Source organism: Megascapheus bottae, chromosome 9 (genome assembly GCF_031878675.1).
Source record: "Megascapheus bottae isolate mThoBot1 chromosome 9, mThoBot2.hap1, whole genome shotgun sequence".
In the NCBI taxonomy this organism is placed as follows: Eukaryota; Metazoa; Chordata; class Mammalia; order Rodentia; family Geomyidae; genus Megascapheus; species Megascapheus bottae.
Window position 1 is genome coordinate 42,902,675 of NC_143517.1, and position 22,217 is coordinate 42,924,891.

The 22,217-nt window shown below is 33.5% G+C and overlaps 1 protein-coding gene across 50 annotated transcripts in view; it reads left to right on the forward strand.

The window, feature by feature from the left end:
• Rims2 (regulating synaptic membrane exocytosis 2) overlaps window positions 1–22,217 on the forward strand; it is a 385,455-nt gene that overhangs the window by 289,915 nt on the left and 73,323 nt on the right. For 19 of the 50 annotated variants that reach the window (XM_090339238.1, XM_090339190.1, XM_090339201.1 and 16 more), the window contains 2 exons: window positions 7,126–7,298; window positions 8,350–8,601. The exons of 13 other annotated variants lie outside the window; for them this stretch is intronic. In XM_090339238.1, coding sequence (XP_090195364.1) covers window positions 7,126–7,298; window positions 8,350–8,601 — 425 coding nt within the window. The remainder of the gene's footprint in view (window positions 1–7,125; window positions 7,299–8,349; window positions 8,602–22,217) is intronic. 18 more of the 50 variants (XM_090339205.1, XM_090339217.1, XM_090339207.1 and 15 more) reach the window with 1 other exon arrangement.

Consider the following 22,217-nt stretch of genomic DNA (forward strand, 5'->3'; position numbering starts at 1 on the left):
TATAAATTGTATTCAACAATATTCGGTCTCTAAACCTAGAATTTCATGGCAGAACTAGCATAGGTCCTGTCTCTGAAAACTGAGAAATCAATAGGAATAAATAAATAATGATGTTCCTTAAAGATATATTGATCACTAATTGACATGGTGTTTCCTCATTCAAACCTTTTGTTTAGCAAGTTATAATTAGCTACTGGTAATGGTTCTTTGTCTATGAATTCTCCAGGAAAAATTATTTCCTTCATTAATTTTTTTAGAAATATTTGGGAGATTTTAATAGCTTTTAGTTTCATGATAATGACCACCTTTACTCTGATTATGGTTTTTTTTTAACCTTAATTTGTAATCACTGTTGTACGTTTCAAACGATTTTCTGGGTAACTAAATTATATATATATATATATATATACACACACACAAATATATATATACATGTAATTATATTTTATTTTCCTTTGCTCATTTTCTCGAGAAGTCTTAATGTGATCATGTCTGTGTTTATAAACCCAACACCCAGTGCTATATTTAATTTAAAATTGAGCACTTGGTAAGTTAAGATCTGTCATGGAGGCAATTGTTATAACACAGAAAGTACACAGTCTGTTAATTAGAAGCTCCTATAGTCTACAGGCATGGCTCAAGTGGTTAAATTACCAGCCTTGAGCAACGAAGCCAGTAAACAAAGTATAAAGCTCTGAATTCAAGCCCCAGAATAGGCAACGAAAACAAACACAAAATCTCCCCAGACCTAGAAAGGTAGTTGTTAAGTAATGATCACAATACCACTGTCCACGTTCCTGGCAGAGAATGATGTAACTATGTGATTAAATTGTATCATGACAGTAATTTGTACTCTGATTTGATGTTTCATGCTTGGGGATAATACTTCAGCATGTTATCCAGATAAAAACCAACAATTCTATTCATCTTTATCTATTAAATATTTATTGATTTCCTATTATATGCCAAGCACTGGTCTAGATAACAGGAATACAAAAATGAATAAAAAGTATTATCCTTAGGAAGCTTATAATCTATGGGTATGGGTGGATACTAAGAGAGGCAGAATATATAGTAGTAGACAAAGGAAAAAGGACACATGATACTACCTGATAAAACAGTAGTGAAGGGTTGATTTTATAAGCACTTAGAGCAGTGATTAATTGTCCTTGAAGAATTGAGGGAAACTTTACGAAAGTATTGATGTATCAACTGTGTCTTCAGGGTTTATTAGGTCCATGGAGAGGTATTCTGCTTGGCTACGGGACACTTTTCATTCTCACTCCAGCTAAAACAAAGCCTGCCACAAAAGTGGGGAGGATGGGCTGGGAGTTTGGCCTAGTGGTAGAATGCTTGCATGGCATGCATGAATCCCTGGGTTTGATTCTTCGGTACCACATATACAGAAAAAGCTAGAAGTGGTGCTGTGGCTCAACTGGTAGAGTGCTACTTTTGAGGAAGCTGAAGGACAGTGCTCAGGCCCTGAGGTCAAGCCCTAGGACTGGCAAAAAAATTAAAATGCTGGGAGGATTAAATAAAATAATTTGCATAGATAATTTAAGGCTGTGTCCTTTACAACTATGCACAAAATATACATGTAATCATTATACCTAGTTTTGTTATTAGCCTGACGATGTTATCATGCCTAAAGGTCATCCAAAATGGTCTTCAGGGAAGATGTAAGTTACTTGATTCCTTTCCAGGCAGAGGCAGGACATATTCAGTAGGCTTTGCTGTACTTCAGGACACCTTGAGCTAGTAGCTACCAGTAATCTCTTGACCTAGAAATTCCATTGCAGAATATAATTTGCAAGCTTAAGTCTAAAAAAAAAATCCTTAAGTGTCTGTAGCTTTTTCTCTCTGTACTCTTTATAGATGATAATTAGACAATAATTTCTTTAGAGGTCCTATCTAGGCAAAATTTTCTATTACAAATATAATATTTTTACAGTATGGCATTCAAATTAGGCATTGTAAGACCCTTGAGTAGGACAGAGACAAAATGATTTCGACATAGTTCATTAAAAAAAAAAGAATGTAACTATGGTGCTATTAAAGAACTACAAATACTCTTTGAATTACTATATGATGTAAAAACATAATGGCAGGAAGGAAATCTACTCTTGCTCACATGATTGGCTCTTAAGTGAATTTTCTCTGCCTTTTCTCCATATCCAGATAAATACCAAGGGTTATGCCCAGACTCCCTTTAATCTACCACAGATTATATTCTAGGTTTGAAATAACCTATTTTGAAATAAATTCCTTGAGTTTCCTCTCTGAATATGATTTGAAGATAACTTCTAAGTATTTCTTGATGACACCAATCCTACTTTTCTTCAGAACTGGACTTTCACTGCACACTAGTTTGGAGTGATCAGTTCCGTAAACTAGCCTCGATTTCTACTGACACTTATTAAATTGAAGACAAGCTATACTTAAGGAAACTCTCAGTCCCAATGTCATCTTTTTTTCAGAGTTCATGTACGAAGATCTGTCATATAGATTTGAGATACTAAAGGACAATCAAATTGAGAAATCACCCAAGAATTTCAAATGAGGATACTGAAGAAAATAAAATTTTCATTTTAGAAATTCACATTTATATTTTCTCAAACATATCATCTTGAATTTTTAATAGTAGTAACTTTGCAAATATACTGTTAATTTCCACTAAATTTATATGCAGAGGAAAATTATTAATTTTCCAGGCCATACAGGAACACTTTAGAGTCTGGAACATCCAAAGGAATAATTTCCTGTAAGTTTTTCTCATTCATGAGCTGCATGGTAGGTAATGCACAAAACATCAAAATGTTGTCGGGAAAGGCTTTTCTTCACTCTCTTCCCAGATCTTAATGATCTTCAGTCAGAGCAATTTTCAGTTGAGATCTTGAATCTTTTTGTTTTTGTTCTTGTAAGAGAACAGTGAGCACAGCATTCATTCTCCCTTTTCCAGCTGTTTCCTAGTACACACTAATTATTTAAAACATTTATTGTGAGTGCCAAAGTAACAGCAGTCATTTCTTAAGTGAATTTACCTACTCATATCTCATGCCCTTGGTACAATAGTAATTGATTTTCTTTTGGTCTAATAATATAGTGTATTTTATTGCGAACATTTACAACTTTCTTTGCTATACTTATTAAGTATGAAAATATATCAAATACATAAATTATTTTATTACTATTCTGGGGGATAATTTTGAGTGTCATATGTGAAGATGTTTTATTCTTGTCATATTCAAAGTATAGTTTTCCAAATTTTCTTTACACAAATATTTCTGTATTCTTTTTCACATTCCAGATTTCTCATTCAGGTTATAACATATCTATGTGTAGTACAAGTCTGAGCTGTCCCCATGGCAAATTACTTAGTTACCTAAAGTTAACAGGAAAGTGTATTTGATGCAGAACTTGAGTACATAGAAAAATATCATCAGACTAGAGCCTTTTCATTCTTCCTGTATGCAAAATACTCCGTTCAATATGAGTTTAATGATCTTATGACTTAAGGGCTGGACTAAGAAGCTGCTAATTGTAAAGGACACTATTGAATAATTTGAAAATACATTTCTGAAGGGTCCTTAAGATGGAAGCTATCCTGAACTTATAAAAAAGCTGACTATCAGGCACGTACATGTGATTTTTAGGTATAAGAGACATATGAAAATCAAAAAGCTTCCAATCGTTTGTGTGTTTACATGGTTTGAAAAGTAAATACAAACACACTTACATGCACATACAAATATATTCCTACAGACCTCTAAAACGAGATACAGTATGTGAGGAATTACATAAAAGGCTTAAAATTAGAATCTGAGGAGTCTTTTGTTAACTTTTATAACTAAAATTTTAGTTCAACAAACAAAATTTCATAGGAACTCAGTTGAAGATCTGTGCATTGCACAGATCTTACAGGTGTTTAACAAACAAAAGAAATTCTCAAGTTGTAGCTGGCATGTGTGCATCATGGAATCATAAGTACAGGAATGAAAGTCATGACAGACCTACAAGGTTAATTGGTACATTAGGTACAGTTATAATCCTTACTACTCAAATTTAACAAGTAAGTGCAGCTGGACATGGTGGCTCATGCTTATAATCCTAGCTGCACAAGAAGCTGAGACCAGTTCAAAGCTAGTCCTGGAAGGAAAGTCCCATGCTCCAAGTAAGCACCAAAAACAAAATAAAACAGAAGCTGGAACTATTTGCATTTCTTGGTACCACATGCATAGAAAAAGCTGGAAAAGGTGCTGTGACTCAAGTGGCAGGGTTCTAGCCTTGAACAAAACATGTCAAAGGACAGTGCCCAGGCCCTGAGTTCAAGCCCCAGGACTGGCAAAAAAAAAATTTAGTTTTGTTTTAGAAGAATATTTAGATATGATTTTATTTTAGCTTCAGTGATGCATAATATTTTTATTATTGGATATTTCTATCAAATACATTTTTAGCTAGTATACTTCTGGAATTGCCAAAAGCCACTGTTGTCTAATCATCACCACCACATCATCATTGCCATAACTTGCTATTATACTTGCTATGTGTCAAATAGTGTGCATATGCATATGGTTTTGTGCTTAATACTAGTAGCAAGTCTAAGAGAACTTCAAGCTTGTTTTCCATATGTTAACTGATGAAAATTTAGAGATTCATAGAAGCAACTGGCCTGAGAAAACAATGATAACTTATTTTTTTTCCTTAGTTATGTTTCTGTGATGATAACTTATTTAGCCAATAATTTATTCTTATTCAGGAACATTAATTCTTAATTACTTCATTATTATTATTTTACTGCTTCTTAGAGTTAAAACTTAAAGTTATTAAGTTGAATTTAGATGGCATAATAGTCTTATAAGCACAAGTAAATAAGAAATATAATGTCAGAACTGATTATCTTTCCAGTTTTGAAGTTTTATTTCAAGAAATAGTAGCAGTTGGCTTCTTTTTTATCATAAATTTGAAGAGTGAAAATGTTAATTAAATATATTTAAATATTTATTGAATATTTTAAGCCTTTCATTTATATATATATGTAAGCAAAATGAAAGATATCCTCATATGTCTCAATTGAAGATCAACTTTACTTTAAATAATTTTAAGAAAATGTATAACTATCCAATTTATTATATATATGTCCACATATTCAGATAAAATAGCTTATATTGGATTCACCATCAAGAAATATTTCAGGCCGGGAGTTTGGCCTAGTGGTACAGTGCTTGCCTAGCATGCACGAAGACCCGGGTTCAACTCCTCGGTACCACATACCTAGAAAAAAGCCAGAAGTGGTGCTGAGGCTCAAGTGGCAGAGCTCTAGCCTTGAGAAAATCCAAGGACAGTGCTCAGGCCCTGAGCTCAAGCCCAGGACTGCCCCCCCCAAAAAAAAATATTTCCACGCTAGATAGTGAGTTAATGTAAATTCACTTATATTTTAAAATCACTATTTGAAAAAATTATTAATAAATGGTTGTAGTTAAATAATGTTCTCTTTCAAAGCAAACTGTATCTTATTATTTAAGTATTTTCTAGAAAAAGGAAAAAGATTGGGAAGTTTTTTTCAATACTTAAGAGTTTATTTAACAAAGTTGAAGAGTAAAGTGAACTACTAAAGGCCAGTTTGTCACTTAATTTAAGTATGTACATTTTTTGATGAGTTTCATTAGTTAAACTTTTTTGAAGCCTTAGCATTAAAAAAATGATCAGTTATTAACATAGAAATATATAGCTAGGTTCAAAAGGTCCCTAGAAAAGAAAGCAGCAAATCATTTAAATATAATCTGTTACTTAAATGGTGGTCTGTTACTCATCAGTGTATTTTGACCAGAAAGTTTCTGCCTAATGCTTGTACTGAACTGTTAACTACTAGAGCATTAGTTATGAAGTAAGTTGTTAAAAATCACAGCAAGTAAGATATGATTATATAAGATAATCATTATTTCAAAGATTTGTGAAATCAGTATATGTGATATATAAATCTAACTAAAACTAACCAGATAAAGGCATTTCAACATTATGCACATAAGTAGAGGAAAATCAATTAAATATTATACTCAGTAGTAGCAATAATTGATGTTTATGCAGAATTACAAATTTAGCTATACCACGAGATAACAATGACATGAATAGCAGTTTCATACATTTATTATGTTAGACATAACACATATTATTTCTAAGTTTCCAAACAAATATGCAGTGACATTATTATTCTTATTACTTTGCTATTAACTTTTAAAGGTTAAATAATTTACTTGCATTTACCCAGGTAGTAAGAGTTTTCCTTGCTCCAGATTTTCTAGGCTCCAAGTCTGTTGTTTTTACATTCCAGCTTGAGGACTCCTGGCAAATGTTCTTTGGTTATCAATAATAAAATTGTTGTGTTCATTAGTTTTTACATTAAATGCATCTTATGAGAATAGGTTATTAACATGAAATGTTTGTGTTGTTTTTCAATTTACCAGAACACTTGAGCACCTAAGAATACCCTGCACCCTGGCTGTGCCAGTTAACTGATTATTTCAGTTTCAGGAAGTTTGAGCTATTATAAATAATAATGACTTCTAGTGTTTCTAGGATTCATCAAAATTCCAGCAACTGTTCAGAATTTAAACTGTCTTTTTTATCTTAGTTATTCTAAAAAGACATAGCGGTTTAATAATTAGATTTTTGTATTATCTCTAGGTTTTCAGTGAAGCATAATGGGAAAGAGAAAAATCAATGACAGCTAGAATTGGTTTTATAAGTTACAGTGGCAACTCATTGTAGTTTTTTTCTAAATTTATTCAGAAATTTAAAAATTGAGCTTCCTAATATTAAGCCAAAAGTTTATTTCCCAGATTTTACCTAAACGTTCTTCCCTGTGGCCATTGTGCTTTGAAACTTCTTTAACGGTCTTCCTTGGGGTGTGGTGAAAATGGCCTAACTACTTTGCTAAAAACAAGTGTTTCATATAAATTGAATTTCTCTTTTAGGATAATTACCATTCACTTTTGTTTTCTTTACAACTGAGTGAGATACTGGAGTATCCTCTGTGGACAATTAAAGTGCTGAAATAGGAGAAAGCTAATGACTGCTTTGTGTGGTTATACTGACAACTTCTGCGTATTTGTCCATCTGTGTTAACAGTATCGATCAGGATGGGATCCTCATAGAGGGGCAGATAATATTTCCACTAAATCTTCGGACAGTGATGTAAGTGATATATCTGCGGTTTCAAGGACTAGTAGTGCTTCTCGTTTCAGCAGCACAAGCTACATGTCTGTCCAGTCAGAACGGCCAAGAGGAAACAAGAAAATCAGGTGAGTAAGGAGAATTTAGCAGTAAAATGTTAAATGGATTCTGGGCCTTTCCTTTTCTTTGGATAAACATAAAAGCCATTATTTTTTAAAAGGTTTAAAGTATATTACTCACCAGTAGGTTCTTCTGTATATGTGACTTTTTTTGTTATTTGGTGCACATTCTAGATTTGTTGCCATAAATTTTGTGTGCTAGATTACTTGGAATAATATCATTATTTTATGTTTGTAATTTAAAGACTGAACTACCATTATTATATCCTTGCTAAAATTAAAATGATGGTTAAGTAAGGATATAAACATCTTAATGTTCTAAGGAATATCTAAATAATATTTTGGAGTGGTTTTTCTGTCCTGACTGTAACTCAGTAATTTAGAAAACAAGAATATTATATTTTTACTAATATAATCTCCTATTTTAGGTGTACAAACAGTACATCTCCTATTTTTAAGAACTTTTTTCACTAGGATGATCTCTGAAAGCATTAAGTGTATAAAATTTTTTCTTATCTTCCTAAAAACATAGTAATTAGTATAATTTAGTCACTTGTCCTTACAGGTTTTTATCAATACTTGACTTAAATCTCTATAACAGAGAGATCACAGCTTTTGTCTATTTTCAACTAATTTTGGAAAAGGAATATAAGAATTGAAGCTTTGTGATCATTGTATTATACCCATAGTGCTTCTCTGACATATAGTAAAATAGATTTTGGCGCTGGGAGCATGCCCAAATGGTAGAATGCTTGCCTTGCATGCATGAATCCCTGGGTTCGGTTCCTTGGTACTACATACTCAGAAAAAGCTAGAAGTGGTGCTGTGACTAAAGTGACAGGGTGCTAGTCCAGCAAAGTGTCCAAGGACAGTGCCCAGGCCCTGAGTTCAAGCCCCAGGACTGCCAAAAAGATGTTTCCGCACTTATAAAATAAAATTTACATTTATGTTTTGATAATTTTTATTGCTGTTCTGTTTAAATTCATGTACATTTTTCTTGACATTTTTCCCCTTCTTTTGTATTTATTTGCATGCTTTCCATTTGTGTTGTATTCAAAAGACCAAAGGGAATAGAAGAGGGAGGGACAGAAGGGGATGAACATGAAGAGATAGTTCATGAGGATCTACAGGTAAAGGAAGAGAGCATTAATGAGAATGAGAAAGGGCCAGAGATTATAAAACCATGTAATAAGGAGAAAAACAGAGAATCAGGAGACGAGGAGAAACCACAAGATATACCTGAGCAAGGGAAAGAAAAAGAACAGTGGAGCAAAGAGGATTTACAAAGGAGATTCTTACAAGATGATGACAGGTAAAATATGTGCATTTTTGTAGATTTTATAGATTTTATACTCTAGTACTGTAGTCTTTTTTTACTAGTCCTAAAAATATTTGATTATGTAGATTTGTTTTACTTTCTTATGTTTTACCAATTGACCATCTTACATGACTGATTAATATACTGGTAAGTTAGTATCAAACTAGTTAATTTCTAAGCCATCTTTAGTTTATATTCACTAACTCTGAAAGTCTGTTTTAATTTAGTTTCTGAATTCTTTCTAACTAGATGAATAACTTAGATTTTCTTTTAGAAGTTTGAACATAAATTTACTGTGTATCTTCTCCAGCTGTAGAGTCTGAAGATTATTGAAAAGAGACAATTGTAATTCACAATACCTTATTGTTAATGTAAAGTTGATGTACAGAGGGGTTGTAGTTACATAAGTCAGATAATGAGTACTTTTTTTGAACAGTGTCACCTCTTCCCTTATTTTTCCCAGTATTTTCCTTCCTGACTCTCCTCCCCCACAGTTATACAGTTCATTTTCAATGTAGCGTCTACTGAGTATCACTGCTGAATTAGTTCACCCTTTGTCCTGCCGTTTCTGTGCTTCCCATTAACTTCCTCAACTCATGTAAACTTACATAGAAGACAAAAGGTACAGAAACCCAAAACAGTGACAGAAGAGGAAAAACAGAGAGAAGGGGGAAAACACAAAAAGCAAAGTTTAAAAAACCTCTTGAAATTCATTTTGATAAGCATCATTTTATATAATCATATGCACATAGCTGTTGAGCTTTGGGATTCTCTGCTAAGGATATTCTCCTTTGTGAGTCTCACACAGTGGTCTCATTATGTGAAGATTTAGAGTCCTGTTTAATTTATCCTGTCAAAGTGTACCTGATTCTAAAAGTTTCAGCCCATTTTCTAAGCAATATTATGTACTATTACCCAGTTTCCAAATGTTAGCAACAAAGAGCAATAGTAAGTTTTATACATTCTCTTGTTGTCTTTGCTACTTTTTGGGTTTCTGGGAAGTTAGTATAGTTTGAATTCTACAACAAATAGGAAAGAGCAACAGTGGTTTTTATCCTTTGGTTTGTTGTAGAGTTTTTGTTTGTTTGTTTGAGACAGAGTTTTTCTGTGTAATGTAGGTTGGCCTACAATCTAATATGTAGCCAGGCTGAGCTTGAAATCATCTTTCTGCTTTAGTTTGCTGAGTGTTGAGATTACAGGTGTGTACAGATGCCCAGTGCTTGATAGAAGGCAAACTTCTTGGTGGATTCTGTGATTCTTGAAATCCAGCTACAAAAACCTTTGAGAGAAGAAAGAGGCAAGGAGAAAAGCACAACAGTAGAGTATAAAAGCAGCTACATCATTTTCCTTTTTATAACATAAATCACTAAGTGTGAAGCTGGTTTTATATATTTCACAATCTTATCAGCACAAGTATGCTGTAAGACTTCATTTCTCATGAAAAGATGAGTCTGCTGTAAGACTGAAAATTGCAAATCATGTCTACTTTGTTTTTTATTGTTTGTTTGTTTTGTCCAGTCCTGGGCTTGAGCTCAAGGCCTGAGCACTGGCCTTGGACTTTCTCAAGGCTAGAGCTCTACCACTTGAGCTTCAACACCATTTCCAGCTTTTTTCTATGTATGTGGTACCGAGGAATCGAATCTGAGTCTACCTGTATGCTAGGCATGCACTCTACCACTAAGCCAAACTCCCAGCCCCAATCATGTCCATTTTTAAAGAATTTGGTTTTCTAGAATTTCAGAATTTTATATTATACAAAATCTACTTGGTTCTTGTTCAGCTGATTTTTCTATTATAGTACCAATACCGCACATCAATTTGTGGCTTTTTTATTATTAATGAAAAGGACAATTGGGCAAATGTTCCCCCCATTGGTATGTAACTCAGTTTATGAAACTTTCTTTTTGTTTCCAGCATAGCTCTGTTCTATGAAAGTTTCTGTGTAACAGTCATTAAAGGTAAAATAAATCATAAGTAAGGCATAATTTCCAGTTTCCCTAAACTAGTATTTTCAAATGTCTTTGTTATATGTTTGACTTGATGATTATATTGCCTTATTAATAAAAATGACTTTCTGATTTATTGATCAGAAGGTCATTCCTTGGAAAGGCACATTGAGTTTCCTTTCTGCTAAGAACAGAGTAAAATCTGAGTGTCTGTGTTTTCTTTCTACTTGTTATATAGAGGAAAACACATGAACCCATGAGCATTTGCCCAAAGCCAAACCCCATGCTGTCATACTGGTTTTATGGGCAGAAGGTTTACAAATTAGAGTTTTAAACTCAATCTTTTTTTTTTTTTTGGCCACTCCTGGGCATGAGCTCAGGGCCTGAGCACTGTCCTTAGATTTTCTCAAGGCTGTGGCTCTACCACTTGAGCCACAGCAACACTTCTGGCTTTTTTCTATGTATGTAGTACTGAGGAATCAAACCTGGGGCTTTGTGCATGGTAGGCAAGCGCTCTACCATTAGGCCAAACTCCCAGCCCCTTAAACTTTTAATCTTTTTAAACATTACTTTCTTCATTATTTTCTTCAGACAAAGTGCACATAATTTTATGCAGGAAAGAGGAAGATATTTTATTCTTAACAAGATGTTTTATTGTAATCAATTTAGGTACCTGCAGAACACTTCTGACTCTATAAACTATAGGAGGCCAACCTGCTAGTTCTGGGTGAACACATACTGTAAAACATGGCAAGATATATATCTACACAGTTATTTATAAGAAAGTGTTAGTGTCTAAAAGAAATGCAAATCAAAACAACTTTAAGATTCCATCTCACTCCAGTTAGAATGGCCAGGATCAAGAAAACTGTTAACAGATGCTGGAGGGGATGTGGCCAGGAGGGATCACTACTACACTGTTGGTGGGAGTGCAAACTCATTCAACCAGTATGGAAAGCAGTATGGCAGTGCCTCAAAAGACTAAACATAGAGCTCCCCTATGACCCAGCAATTCCACTACTTGGCATTTACCCAACCATCCAGAAACAAGGGCATACTAAATCCACTAGCACAACGATGTTCATTGCAGCACTATCTACCATAGCAAAGATATGGAACCAACCCAGATGTCCCGCAGTTGATGAGTGGATCAACAAGATGTGGTATTTAGACACAATGGAATTCTATGCTGCTGTCAGAAAGAACGACATCATCCCATTTGTTAGGAAATGGAAAGACTTAGAAAAAATCATATTAAGTGAAGTAAGCCAGACTCAAAGGAACATAGGCCCAATATTCTCCCTCATTTGTCATAACCAGTAGAAACCTTGGGCTCTCCTAGCAGAGATTTGCAATAGAACAAAATCTAGAGACATTAGGACAAATAGTATGACACTAAATTTAAGGACCTCCAGGATAAGGAAACAAAAGCCATATAATGAATGACTGTTGTTCTTAATGTACTGTTATCTCTCATCTCTTTTGCTATCCCTTGGTTATCTCATTTTGTTACAATATTTCACCTTGTTATCTGATATATTTCATATGTGCTTAATTGGTTATTTGAAATTGGATAGGGAAGGGGGGAAATCAAGATAAGCAGGGGGAAGGTAGGAGGGAAATGGAGACCATGCCATGAGAAAGAGTATCAATGTTTGAGAAGTTATGCAACTTTTATCTGGTGAATATAATGTAACCCTTCTAGTAATTACATTTAAAAAAAGAAAATGTTACTGTCATACATAGATCTTGAATTTGCTTTAATTTCTCTGAAAAAATTCTAGCTGTCTTTGTTTTTGAGAGAAAATGTTCTAGCATTGATTTGGTACTTGGTAAGGACAACCATATATTGTTTAAATACTAAGAATCACTTAGATGGCTATGCAATATTATTGGAAATAATCTTATTCTACAATACATCATGCATATCATGTACCTTTGGTTAAAACCAGGTTTTATAAAGAAAACTAATTGTAACTTCAGTATGTATAGTAATATTAGTACTAAACAAAGTGACTGCAAGTGTACAAACTCCATTCTAGTTACTATTTTCATTGTGCTAATAAGTTTTTGTGGCATGTCACATATCTGACTACATGATTACATTTCTCACTGTAGTGAATCATTTTACATTGAGTTTACTAAATGTGCAAGTAGGAAAAGAATAGCAAATTGTTCATTAGGGGTTCATTAGTGTTTAATATTTTTCTTAGTTGATTAGTGAGTAGTAACAGTTATATTTAGCTATTTATATTTACCAAGATGTATATAGGCTTGGTAAAGTATTCCTATAATACTAGTGATTGTATATGGTAAATGCTAGACAGTCCAAAATAATATTTGTCATTTAAAATGCCTTATATAGCTGTCTGTGTGTGAATTAAACTTTAGACTTACTTATATTTCCTAGTTGTATATATATTATATATTGTGTAGGATAAACTAAGCTGGCACATAAAAAGTATTGAGAGATAAAGAAGAATCATTCACCCAAACAATATAATTTAGGAAATAGATTAGCCATTGTACTAATAACTAGAAATAAACGTGAAATTTGATTTAATGTTTGTAAATTTCTAAGCTTTAGGATGAAGCTATTTGTTAGCTATGTGTGGATATATGTTTCAGAATAGCTCTGTGTCTAAAAGGTATCATCAAGATACCAGAACAGCTTCACATGAATGTATCATGAAAGAATTTGGCACAAAAAGAAATGATCTTAAATAATCTACAATAGAAAATAGGGATAAAACTATTTAAAAGTATACTTCTGTCAAAACTAATCATGTTATGCTGTACCAATACAGTAGAAAGAAGCTGTAGTTTGGTACTATATCCCAGACCTTTGACAAAGCATCTTTATTCCAGATCTAGACCATGTGAGACATAGGACTATGTGTCTGATATCACTGAGGGGCGGGGCCAGGGGGTGGGCAGGGTGACAGTTGAGTATGAAATCAGCAAATCAGATTTATGACTGACCCATTTAGTAATACACAGACAGGAATGTGAGGAATGTTCTATTATGTAATGATGAATTTTTAAGTGATGGTATTGGGATTTGAACTTGGGAGCTTGAGCTTGCAAAACAAGTACTCTACTAATAAAGTAGCATCCCCCTAACACACACACAAAAAAACTAATCATATTAGTTACTTTGTTTTGAACTGAACCTTATCTGTCTAAAATGAAATGATTAATCAAGATGTATTTTTTCACAGACTTTTAGTTATTAAAGGCAGGTCTATAAATGCTATTTGATTGCAATTTTTAAGGCAATTACGCTTTTAAGGGTGATCAGTTCAAATTTTTATTAATAAGTTTTGTAAAAGATGGGCATGCCATTAAATCATCTGGATGACCAGAAAAATTGTCGATTATTTTTACAAAGGCATTATTGATAACATTAGTTTTAGATTAAATTATGAATACAGAATTATATAGCTGTATAACTTACTTGTACAATATTATACGTAGGTTACAACAACCTTTAAAAGAAAGCAGTATGTTTTGTGGAAGTAATTGTGATTAGGACTCCAAAATATGGATTCTCATCCTATTTCCTATGTATCTATCCACTTTGTCTTTCTGGACTTTTTAAACTTCTCAAGTAGAGGAAAATTACTGTCCTCTCCATATCTTAGGTGTGCATAGTACAAGAAAGTGCAGTTTTATTATCATTAGTCTAAGAAATAATTGGTTCTTTACTAGCCATTAGTACACCAAAGAACTCAATGTAAGTTTCTGCTATTTGAAAGATGATTCTAAAATTTCTGCAGTCTGTGTTTAGTTCAGTTTTTACACATTTGGTGGGGTTTTTTTTGGGGGGGGGGTGTTGGTTTTATCAAGTTCTGCGGGGTTTTTTTGGGTGGGGGAGGAATTGCTTGCTTTTTATTTGTTTGTTTTTGGTTTTGGTTTCCTGGAAGTATGTTCCTAGAGGGTGTATTATATTCTGCTCTTAGCTACTGAGTATCACGGCTTGTGTTCTCTTTCTTATTGAACCAAACTCATAGTTATATGACTGAGACTCTTAAAAGCTCAAATAATTCCCATTCTGTTTTATTCTTGTATATTAAATTCAACTAGAAACCTTAAAAATGCTTGAAAATCCAGATCTAACATTTTAATTCTGTAAGTTTGTAAGATAGCCCAGGAATTTGAAAATTTACTATTAATACTCAGAGTGATTATGATGCACATAGTATGCTGATGACGTCCATCCTTTCTTTTGGATTACTTTTATATTCTTTTTATTTTATTTTTTGCCAGGCCTGTGGCTTGAACTCAGGACCTAAGCACTGTCCTTGGGCTTTCTCAAGGCTAGGGCTCTACCACTTAAGCAACAGCATCACTTCCCACTTTTAATGTGTATGTGGTACCAAAGGATCGAACCCAGGACTTCGTGCATGCCAGGCAAGCACTCTACCACTAAGCCAAGCTCCTGGTCCTTACTTTTATATTCTAATGACGCTTGTGAGCATCTCGTAATTTTTGAATTAAAAAGACAGCTAATAGGGTATCAATATATGTGAAGTAATGCATCTTCTATCTGGCGAATATAATGTAACCCTTCTATTAATTACAATAAAATATATGAAAAAAGACAGCTAAGATAGATATTTATTCAATTCTACCAATTTGAGGATTATTGTCATTTAATGAATATTATCTTCCAACCCATGAACACTAAGTATCCATTTCCCTTTTTTGGAGGGGCAATAAAATTTTGTAGTTTTTGGTGTACATGCCTTGCATTTTTTGTTTTACTCTTTTATTTTAGTGTTATTATTAATGGAATTGTCCCATTAATTACATTTTTAGGTATGTTCATTGTCAGTGTATTAAAATAAAACTGATTGTTGTATATTGATCTTGTTTGTTAAGAAATGAATATTTTGATGCTAGATTAAGCAATATTATACTTGATTCCTTTACTGGGGAATTAAATGTTTCATCATTTGTTTTTTTATAATAACCGTTGTATTCTTTGAAAAGATCTTTTAAACAATTACGTTGGGAAAAAGGGTTTTTTTTAACTTCACTATAAATCTTTAATTATTGCAGTTTAAAATACAGGAATATTTTCTGCTAATCTAATATTGCACACCTAAATGTAACTAACTAGAATGTTTGTTTCTCTCAAATTTTTATTAGTTCATGTTAAATTGTAGCATAGTAAGTTAAGGTTTCATCTCTATACACTCAAATAATTATATTTCTACCTTTCTACTGTTCTTTCTTATCCCCATAGTCCTTCCCCTATTTTCTCCCCTTCCCCTTCCCTAGTGATATACCTTTTGCATTCATGACTTCTGTTTTTTGTTTTTCCCTAGTTCCAACAAATGAGAGAACACATGCAAAACTTGTTTTTGTGGAATGAGCTTATTGTTCTTAACATTATGATCTTCAGTTCCATTCATTTTCCTGAAAAGGTTACAGTTTCATTCTTCTTAACTACTAAATAAAACTTCAATGTGTATATATACACCATGTTTTCTTCTTCACTCATCCATTGATAGGCTCCTATGCTGATAACATAATTTATTTTGGACTAAATCATATGAGAGTTCTTGTGTGAACCTCTGTACTGACTTCCACAGAGTCTGGAGTAGGTTATATTTCCACCAGCTATGAGTAAGAGTTCCTTTCTCCTTCTGATTTCATCATTTGTTGTGTTTAGTTTTCTTCATAAGAGCTACTCTTGAGAATGGTGAGGTAGAATCTCAGTGTAGTTTTAATTTGAATTTCTTTGATGACTAAAAATCTTGAACATTTTTCCATTTTTGTAATCCTTCATCTGAAGACTGTTCCATTCACTTGCCTATTCATTCATTGAGCTAATTGTCATTTTGTTGTATAACTTTTTTTCTTTCTTTCTGTGTTCTAGGTAATTCCAGTTCCTTATGTGTTTTAGATACTGATCCCTTGTTATATGAAATATTTTCTTCCATTCCATAGACTGTCTCTTTACTTTTTTGATTGGTGTGTGTGTGTGTGTGTTTGTGTGCGGGCGTGCGCACGTACATGTGAGTGTGTGTATGTATGTGTATACAGAAGCATTTTTAATTGGATATGATCCACACTGGTTATCCGAAATAAAAAGGTAATCACAAGCCTTTTTACATCAAAATGAGATTTTTTTCTAAAGGCAATCATATTATATTTTCCAAATTGCATTATATTTAATTTCTTACAACTTATAGATACACTATTACCACTATTACAATAGTAATTCAAGGAGTTCAAATGCAGAGTCCTAAAGGTGCCAGACTGATAGCCCAAGATTGTCAGTGGAGGTAGAATGGGAGCAGTGTTCAACCTGACAGAACATGTTCCTACTAAAGGGAAAGTACCGCTTTCATTAGATAGCTGTTGCCTTACAGGTATGCAACAGAATTTGTCAGATTTCAGTTCCAAACCAGAATGCTAATCCTTTGAAAACAGCTCTCTTGTCCGAAGTTTAATATGAGTGGACAAGATCTAACTGATTGGCCACTGGTTTGCACCTAAGCTGTTATTATTGCAATAATGATCCAGTTATTAAAAGTTCCAAAGGGAAAAATAGTATATTTCGCATTATTGTATGTTAGAAAAGCCTTTAATAATATAAGAACAAATAAGTTAACAAATATATTTCATTTAAAAATTTTAAATTTTTCTGTAATAAAATTTTTCTGTAATAATTTTTGTGTGTCTCTGTGTGTGTGTGTGCATGTGTGTGTATCTGTACGTGCATGGGTATATGTTAAAAGCAAATTAAACTGTGGTTATGCTTTATTTTCCTCATATATCAACCAAAATAATAGGATGTTGTATGGAATTAAAATATGGCTATTTATGTTAAGAGGAATCCAAGTGAGCTTTATTAAGACTATTGGAAAATAGTAAATACATGAGTCTTGGCAGAAAGTAATTTTAATACAAATGATTCTTTGCAAATTTAAATATATTTTTTATTTTCATGAGTATCTCTGAGTTGAACTGACTTTTATACTTTTAAGTAGTAGTTGTAGAACTTTTTATATTAAACAAAATTATTTTTTATGCTAGTATTGTGGCTAGAACTCAGAGGCAGGGCTCTATTCCTAATCTTATTTACTCAAAGCTGGTGCTCTGCCACTTGAGCCCACAGCTCCACTTCTGGCTTTTTGTTAGGTAACTGATGATTAGAATCTCTCAGATTTGTCTGCCCTTGGCTGGCTTTGAACTGTGATCCTCAAAGGATGACAAGTATAAACTACTATTACCGGCTTTAGAATTTTAATTATAAAACATGATAAAGTTTTTCAGGAATGTAGAGTACACTCTGAGTAATTTCACTTCCTATTCTTTGGCAAGCTGGAAACAACTTTATCTTTTTCTCTGATATTGTCTGCTCATAAATTTTTATATAAAATTTATCCTCATTATAATTTCCATATTAATATTTTAAAATATATAAATGAGATCATTAAGTACAATGTATTCCTGATAGCAAATGTTACAAATCTTTTTTTTTCTTTTCTTTTTTTGTCAGTCTTGGGGCTTGAATTCAGGGCCTGAGCAGTGTATTTGGGCTTTCTCAATGCTAGAGCTCTACCGCAATACCACTTCTGGCTTTTTTTCTATGTATGTGGTACCGAGAAATTGAACCTGGGTCTTTGTGCATGCTAGGCAAGCACTCTACCACTGGGCCAAACTCCCTGCCATATTGTGAATCTTACTTAACATTTTTGCATAGAATTATAGTTTTAGGGTAATAGACTGTAAAATTATATATATATAAGTATATAAGTATATACCCTTAGAGACTTACCTTTTTTTTTGGAGACTTACCTTTGAAATTTCCCGAGGAATGTTATTCCTACCAAAATATTCTTCACAGTTTTTATTGATTGATTCTATTAACAAATCATAATATTGTAAAACATGGATGGGAAAATTTGTATTTTCTCTTCTGTAATGAATTCCAAGACTATAAATACATTGTCTTATCAAATTCTAATTTCCTCAAGCTGTCCAGTATCTGTGTACATTTAAATGCTTATGTAATTAACAGAAAGGTAAAGTAATTGTGGGCAATATGTGCTGTAGTCTTCCATTGCCATTGTGAAAATTTTAGCATTGGGAATAAATTACGGAAGGAAAAAAAAACTACTTTCTACTCCCTAGCAAAGTTATGACAATAGACATTTTACCTGTTAATTATATGACTATATATTTTTCAAATATTCTATGAAAGATTCTTATTGCTATATAGGGAGATAAGAATTTGCCTTGAGTACAGCAATGAGCTAACTAATAAGCAAAATTCCTGCCATCCTGCTATTTCTACTCTCATAGAAAAGGCTGCCAAAGGAGTAAAATGATTTGGTTAGATATTAATAGCAGTGAAGAACAAGAGTGTAAGCCAGTCAGTGATAGGGAAAACTTCCTCACTGCTCAGAAAGGCAAATAAGGGCTTAAATAAAAGTTTTGAGCTTTTCATGTTGACTGAACTTAAAGGAGAAAAGGGATAGATATTAAGATTAGTCCTGATAATATGAAAGCTGGCACTGAAGATGAGGCTGAGGTTGGATAGAGGTTAGTGCTTACTTGAAATACGATCATGTATATGATGTGGAGGGGTCTTCCACAACCCCCCTAAAGCTCTGGTATAGAATGACATTTTTACACACAAATATTCATATCTAAACAATGAGGTACTTGGATTTTTTTTACCTGAACGGCGACATTCATTACCATTTATAAAATATACTCATTTTTATAATAGTTTCACTTCATTTTTAAATTTCTAGATTTTAGTCAATGTAGACTCTTTGGGAAATGAGCTTATAACATTTGAATAAATATAAAGCTTTTACTCTAATTATTATAGGAAATAACTCTGAAAAATCTGTGTTGGGTTTTCTACTAAATCCACAGTTTGTCCCTTTTTGTTTGTTTGTTTGGCAGGCATGAGAGTTCTTTTGATTTTAGGGCTTGAACTAGGGGCTTGGGCACTGTCCCTGAACTTTTTTCATACTTGAGCCATAATTCACATTCTGGGTTTTTAGTGGTTGAAAGGAGATAATATTTCAGACTTCCTACCTGGGTTGGTCTTCAACCATGATCTTCAGATTAGTTTCCAAATAGCTAGGATTGTGATATGAATGGCCAGTGCCTAGCATTTTCTCCTGGTTTTTTTTTAAAAAAAAAAACAAAACAAAACAATGTGGGGCCAAGAGTTTAGCCTATTGTTAGAGTGCACTAAGACCCAGGTTTGATTCCTTGGTACTACATACATAGTAAAAAGAGAAAAGTGGTGCTGTGGCCCAAGTGGTAGAGCGCTAGCCTTGAGAAAGGCTAAGGACAGTGCTCAGGCCCTGAGTTCAAGGCCCAGGACTGGCAAAAAAATAAAAGTGTGTAAGAATAAAATGCCAGTGGCCTTCTGGACCATTCTTATAATCCCACTTGACCAGCTCAGACAACTTTGGGGATCCATAATAGAAAAGCTAAAAGCAAGTACAAATGATCAAATATTAAAATCTACTTCATTCAACAGTCATTAAGTGAAAGGATTACTTGATATGTAATAAAGTTAAATTAGCTAATTTCTTAAGTAAGGGTCCACACATTAAGCACACAAAAAAAATTCCAAAGTTTGTTTTCTCATATGTGAAATTAATAACCAAAGTAACTGTACTAACAACTACACTGAAAATAATTTGTTTTCTTCAAGGGTCACTTTCCATTAGTCTAAAGTTTTTACATCTTTATTTTATGTCACTTAGAATGGAATCAATAGAGAACCGTCAAAATGCAGATGTCTGGCTCTCATTCCAGAAGTATCATAATAGAATCCCTGAAGCTGAAACCATAGATTGTATCCTTAGAAAGCCTTACTGTAATTTTTACTAGCAAAATTTGAGAACTACTTTTATAATTTTTCCTCCCACCTGGACAATATTTATTTGTCAAGAGCAAAATATAGTCCCTTTGTAGAATTATACTCAAAAGCTTTGCCAAATCTGAGAAGCAGATCTATCCAACTTGCAATAAAAGGATCTAAAGCATAAAATATTATAATCAGCATTCTTTGCCTGTTTGTCCCAGGGAACACTTGACTTTACCAATCATGTCTATAAATGTTTTATCACTAAATATGAAAACCGGAAATAAAAGCAGATTTGATCAAAAGATAGTGAGTAGTGAATGAATCAGCAGAACTCTGGCAATGGAGCTGTTGAAAGCAGATGCTCATCCAGAAAATCAGCAAAGAGGAAAATCTAAAATTAAAACAATAGATACAGTCATGTTGTATTGCTCATGGAAAAGGAATTTATACATACACATAAATAATGATATGTATACCATGTTCCCTCTGAAGTATTGTAGCAGAAAAGTCAATGTCTATTTCTGGTCACTTTTAAATGCCAGTTAACTGAGCATTGTGTGCTTTCAAAGAGAAAGTTCCTCTACTTTTTTCTTAAGTTTTATGACTTTTCAGCAATTTCATCATTAACTGGATAATAATATTCACATTTTAGATCCTTTCTGATGTTTAAATTAATATATGAAGCCGGACACAGTGGCTCACGCCTGTCATCCTAGTTACTCAGGAGGCTGAGATCTGAAGATCTCAGTTCAAAGTCAGCCCAGGCACAAAGTCTATGAGACTCATCTCCAATTAATCACTAGAAAACTGGAAGTGATGCTGTGGCTCAAGGGGTAGGGTTGTAGCCTTGAGCTGAAGAGCTCAGAGACAATGTCCAGGCCCACAGTCAATAGGTGAAAACTACTTCTAAAAATGCCATGCAATGGTGATTTTTTTCTTTATTATTCAAATTAAGGGCAAAATTCAAGAGTTTGAATAAATGTCATCAAATAATAAAACTGTTGATACATCTTTGCAAAAAAAACAACAAAAAAAAAACCTATTGGAGTGGGAATGTGGCCTTGTTTGTGGTCAAGTACTCACCTAGCATGTACAAAGCCCTGGGTCCGATACCTTGGTACCACATACACAGAAAAAGCTGTAAATGATGCTGTAGCTCAGGGTGTAGAGTTCTAGCCTTGAGAAAAAAGAAGCTCAGGGACAGTGCCCAGGGGGAAAAAAAAGAAAGAACAACAACCTAAGGAGCAAGAAAATGTGTTGAATTTTTGCTGATGAATATATCAGGCCTGCCATGCTACTCACGCAAATGTACAGTTCCTGGAAGCCTATAGAAAGTTGAAGTGGGAGAAAGAAGGAAGGAAGCTGCTCCAGATAAGCATAATGCCCTCTTTATCAACAATAATGAGTTCATAGTTCATCATTGGAAACATGTTGTATAAATGGAGCTGAAGACTGAAGCAAACAGGTAGGCAAGGAGATTAGTGTCATTCACTCAACTAATACATTTTTATTGTATTGTCTTTAATTAGTTGTACAAATGAGTTGCCATTTAACAAAGCAGTTTATGCATTCAGTGAATCTTGAGAAGTGTCACTCTTTTCAACATTATCACTCACCCTCCACCACCCACACCTTTCCTTACTTGTTTTAATTTTGTAAGATAGACATTGAATTCTTGACTCTATTTTCTTCCACTTTTCCTCTTTGTTTATCTAACCCTCTCCCCTTCGCCCCACTGTATCCCTTTCAAGTACCTGTTTCCTGGTGTTTATTTTGTTGAACTTTGACTTTGTTTTTCTAAGGAATTA